Source organism: Neltuma alba, unplaced genomic scaffold (genome assembly GCF_004799145.2).
Source record: "Neltuma alba isolate B1F8T4 unplaced genomic scaffold, ASM479914v2 tig00010931_pilon, whole genome shotgun sequence".
Taxonomy (NCBI): domain Eukaryota; kingdom Viridiplantae; phylum Streptophyta; class Magnoliopsida; order Fabales; family Fabaceae; genus Neltuma; species Neltuma alba.
In genome coordinates this window covers 86089-90445 of record NW_021635706.1, presented here as the reverse complement: position 1 = coordinate 90445, position 4357 = coordinate 86089, and the positions used below count along the sequence as shown (strand labels likewise).

Below are 4357 nucleotides of genomic sequence, written 5' to 3'. Positions count from 1 at the left end.
TAATAATAATAATAATAATAATAATTATAATTATTATTATTATTATTATTATTATTATTATTATTATTATTATTATTATTATTATTATGTGTTAGACCCATGATTTATTAAATTATGAATTTGAGGTGTTGGGGGGACAATCATTCACAACTTAAATCATTTACCATGTAGTGCTCTACACGTTTGCTATGTTTATTTTATTTTTTTTAAAAAAAACTAAGTAATTAATTTTACGTTATAGTTGTCAACATTTTAATCATTAGGTTCTCTACTTTGAGAATAATATATTTAATATTGAAAATGACTTTTTTAATTAAATTAATTTTATCAAAATACTCGAGAAGAGGTTTTGGATTTTCTCTCTATATTGGACGTCAACTCTTGACCTGAACTTTTTTTATTATAAAAGAAATTCAAAATCTGACGAAGTTTGATTCCCAATCTCTCGAGTCTTACCTCCAGTCCTTAGTTTTACTAATTAACTAATTTAAATATATTAAAAAAATTAATTTAATTAGTTATTTATAATAAATAAGTGTTATGTTTTTAAAATATCTTTACTAATCAAATATATTAACTAGAACTACTATTATTACAAAAACAAATATTAAAAAATTAATAAATATAAAAGACAAAATAAATTAAAATCTTATATTTATAACCAATATTAAAATCAAACTAGTTTATATATTAAAGACCGAAGATAGTAATTACAGTAAAGTCGTGTTTGTGTGTGTGTGTGAGATGGTTTTCACTTTTTAGGTGGATATAAATAAATTCCGCGCATGATTTAGGCTAGTAATCCCAGTTTGCGCCTTTATATTGCTAACATATAATTATATATGCAAAATTATTATTTTAATATAAAGAAAAGTTAAAGGGGAAAGAGACTGTTGATGGAGATAAAAAGGAAGGCGGAAGTGCCGTAGCCGCAAGGTTATAGCCTGAAACAAGAAAGGCCGTAATTTTGTTCACGAATGCAATTAATGGGATCACCAAAACTCCCTGCAAATTTCTTGTGAATGTTTTTATAATTATTGGTCGTTCTTCCCTCTTCATTAACATAAAATTAAAAAAAAAAAAACTCTTTTGCCATGTAAAAACTCTTCTCACAGATTATCTTGTACGGCATAAAATCATTTAAAATAAACTCACCCAAACACCCTCCAAAACAAAGCAAAACACAGACCGTTAAAATTTGGGGGAACAAAAGAAGAAGACAAGGGTACAGAGAGATGGAATATGGGAACCTCTTCATGTGACAACCTTATCCAAAAAGTAAAAAGAGAGTGAGAACAAGTGCCCTTCTTTCTCCAAAGGCCAGGTTGACAGATTCACAGTAACATGCACTAATCCACAAAAGAAGAGGTCACCATGATTGCATATACATGTGCTTCGTTCATCAACCAGCACACCACAAATTCTCAAAAATAAGTAAATAACTTCAATCTTTTTTTATAAAACTAATCCCTAACATATTTTTCGTGGCCTTTGACTTGAACTTTTTCTATACATAAAGTGGGGTTGGGAATTCATCACTGTCACTGAACAATCATCTGAAGCATGGATTCCATTTTTTCTCTGTTTCTGCAACTGCGGATCAAGTCCAGGTACTGCATAGCATCATGAGGTGGCAGCCCTTCCAGAAAGAACTTGAATAAACGATTGTGTGTGGCTTGCATCAGCTCAAAGCATTGTTCCACTGCGCTCTGTTCCTCCTCTCTGCTCATCTCCACTGCCTCCATTAATGGAAGCAACTCTACTTCCTCTTCTCTGAAGTGTTGCTTGCATTGCCCCTAAGTAGTAAACAAATCACCCACCACATAAGCTCACAGTTCATATGATAGATTAATCTTAATCAAATTTTGATAGTGATTTACCTGCAACGATTTAAGCCTGGAAGAGAGAGTGGAGAGAGCTTCTCTGTAACCAGGGCTTCCACAGTCTAGAACCCCAACAGATTTTATAACTTCTTTGATGCCATTCATGAGTGGTAGGTCCCTCGCGTGTTCCTCCTTTGCAGCTTTTGATAGCCCTATGCATACAAGTTCATTTCACATTCCATTCACGCGTATTTTCTTCATAGCATTGATTCAAAAGCAAGCAAAGTTCTTCCTCTTCATTTATTTCCCCTTTAATGTATGTAAAGACTTCAAACTATAAATGCCATTTTAGTTCTTATTTTACCCTTGTTAATCATAAACTAGAAAACTACGACATTGCATAGAGGATCTCGTAGCAGACAAGTTGAACATAAAGAAATATTGCTCACTTCACTTCACTGGTTCAAAGATAAGGTTAAGAAATATCACGTTGAAACCCCTCCCCAAAAATAATAACAGTGATCACATGATGTTATATACTTAAAAATACCAAACAGATCCAAATCCAATAATGAAACGTACAAGTATTTTATTCCTAATTACTTAAATCATTATGTTATCTGATGGTAAATAACTTCAATATAAGATTATTTGACTTTTGTGAAATTATTGGATATACTATAAGATAATAATAAACTATGGGAAGTACATTAACATAATACCTAATGCCTAATGATTTTCAAGATCCACAATAATTACCCATGGCCACTATTCAGGTTTAGTAATAACGCTCCTATTTCAATTATTCCTATCAAATCACCCATCTAATGCTATCCTTTTCATTTGTGAAATTAATCATCACAAGTAAACAAACAACACTTGTGTGCACAATAATTAACCATATGCCTACTCAGGTGTACTAATCACTCCAGTTTCAATTATTTCTATCAAATTGCCCATCCAATACTCATTCTTTTCATTATCAAATGAATCATCATAATCATAAGTAGACAAAGAAAACTCGTGCGCACTTCCCTGAGGGTTCTTGACTATGACATCTAACAGAACTTATCTGAAATAAAGTAGTCGGTAAAATACAACAGGTTTCAGAGAAATTCACGTGTTGGGATTCAGCCTCCACATGGCCAGAAGTCAGATTATTGAAATTGAATCTTAATCTTAATCGTCTCAAGTTCAAACAGCATATTATGTTACAGATTAAAATTTCTTAGAAGCAGTATTTTAAAAAAAAAAAAAAAGCTCAGAAGCAGTGAGGTTTCTGTAGAATGTGGTAATACACACAGTAAGAGGCGTCGTCCTAACCTCGATCAGCCATGTCGAAGATGGGGAAGAGGACCCTCTCCTCCATCTGAGCGTGCTCCAGCATCAGTTCAAGCAGCTGCGAGTAGCTCTTGGCGAACTTCTTCGCCTCCATCACAGGGCTGCCCATCGTCGGATCTGCGGCTTTCTTTCCTCCACGTGTCGACAGATCGTCCGCCCACCTCACCATCCTCTCCAAATGCCACAGCATGCTTTTGTGCTGCAGCCTCGTTAACCTCACCATCGACTGCGTCATTTCATCTTGCCCCTTTCCTCCACCACCCGCTGCCGAAGTCGCCGCCCCCGCAGCCGCCGCCGCCTCCGCCGTCCTTGTCAGCGGCGGGTTCGGAAACCGCGCGTCAATGAACCGAAGCAATGTCTCTCGGGTCCCTGAAATAGTGTCGGATCCCACCTGCAGTGTAACCGGGCTCTCCGAATCGGAATCGTCGGCACGCGCGAGCTCCCCTGCCAACGTGTTTCTTCGGGAGGAGGGAACGAAGTCAAGAGAGACGGCCCTGTGGATGAGGGCGAAACGAATGTAGGCGGCGAGAACGCTCTTGGGCGAGCCGTATAATCGAACGGTGGGGTAAGCAGCCTGAGCTCCGTCGTGGGGTACAATCTCCGCCGTTAACTTCTCCGACGTACGGACACAATTACCCATTACAGGATAAAAAGAAAAAAGAAAAGGAATGAAAATGCAATGAGCTAAGATTTTCCCGGGAAACAAGCAGAAAGTTAAGAGGAGGGCAAGAGAGTTTTCTTAGGGAAGAAAAAGCATGGGGGAATGAGAGAGAAGGATAGGGGTAGAGGGAGAGTAATGGTAGTTGAAGCTTAAATAGCAATATTGATAGTTGGTAGAGGCTTGGAGAGAGATATGGATGAAAGAGTAAACTAACAGAAAGCGACAGAGTAATTAGATTTAACCTCTGTATAATTTTGCAGACAGAGAGAGAGAGAAAGGGGAGAAGGATAGCGTAAAAGGAAAGGATTGAATCAGTGAACGTGAATGTGTGTGTATTTGGGAAGAAACAAACTTAATTTCCTCCATTTTCAGTACCCGCGAATAATTTCAGCGGGAATATAATAATTTTTAAATAATTTAATGATTAATCTATAATGTGCTGTTGGTACACATAATAAATTAATTGTTTTTTACTTAAAAATGAAACATATTTCAATTATGATTTTATAAAGTTGATTTAATTAAAATCCAT

At 36.1% G+C, this 4357-nt stretch overlaps 1 protein-coding gene across 1 annotated transcript; it reads right to left on the bottom strand.

Annotated features, from left to right (window-relative positions):
* Positions 1 to 1174: 1174 nt before the first annotated feature.
* LOC114760108 (uncharacterized) lies at positions 1175 to 3936 on the bottom strand. The gene is made up of 3 exons (XM_028949366.1): positions 3147 to 3936; positions 1881 to 2035; positions 1175 to 1796 (listed from the first exon to the last, which is right to left on the bottom strand). The coding sequence occupies exons 1-3, from the start codon at positions 3802 to 3804 to the stop codon at positions 1542 to 1544; spliced, it is 1068 nt and encodes a 355-aa protein (XP_028805199.1). The 5' UTR covers positions 3805 to 3936; the 3' UTR covers positions 1175 to 1541.
* Between the last annotated feature and the right edge of the window lie 421 nt (positions 3937 to 4357).

What these genes read in the sequence shown, in the direction of transcription:
- LOC114760108 (XM_028949366.1), bottom strand. Translation starts at nt 3,804, where the DNA reads ATGGGTAATTGTGTCCGTACGTCGGAGAAGTTAACGGCGGAGATTGTA. An exon ending in CTTCGACATGGCTGATCGAG is followed by an intron (nt 2,036 to 3,146) that starts GTTAGGACGACG and finishes TTGTATGCATAG; the next exon opens with GGCTATCAAAAGCTGCAAAG. An exon ending in CCAGGCTTAAATCGTTGCAG is followed by an intron (nt 1,797 to 1,880) that starts GTAAATCACTAT and finishes TTTACTACTTAG; the next exon opens with GGGCAATGCAAGCAACACTT.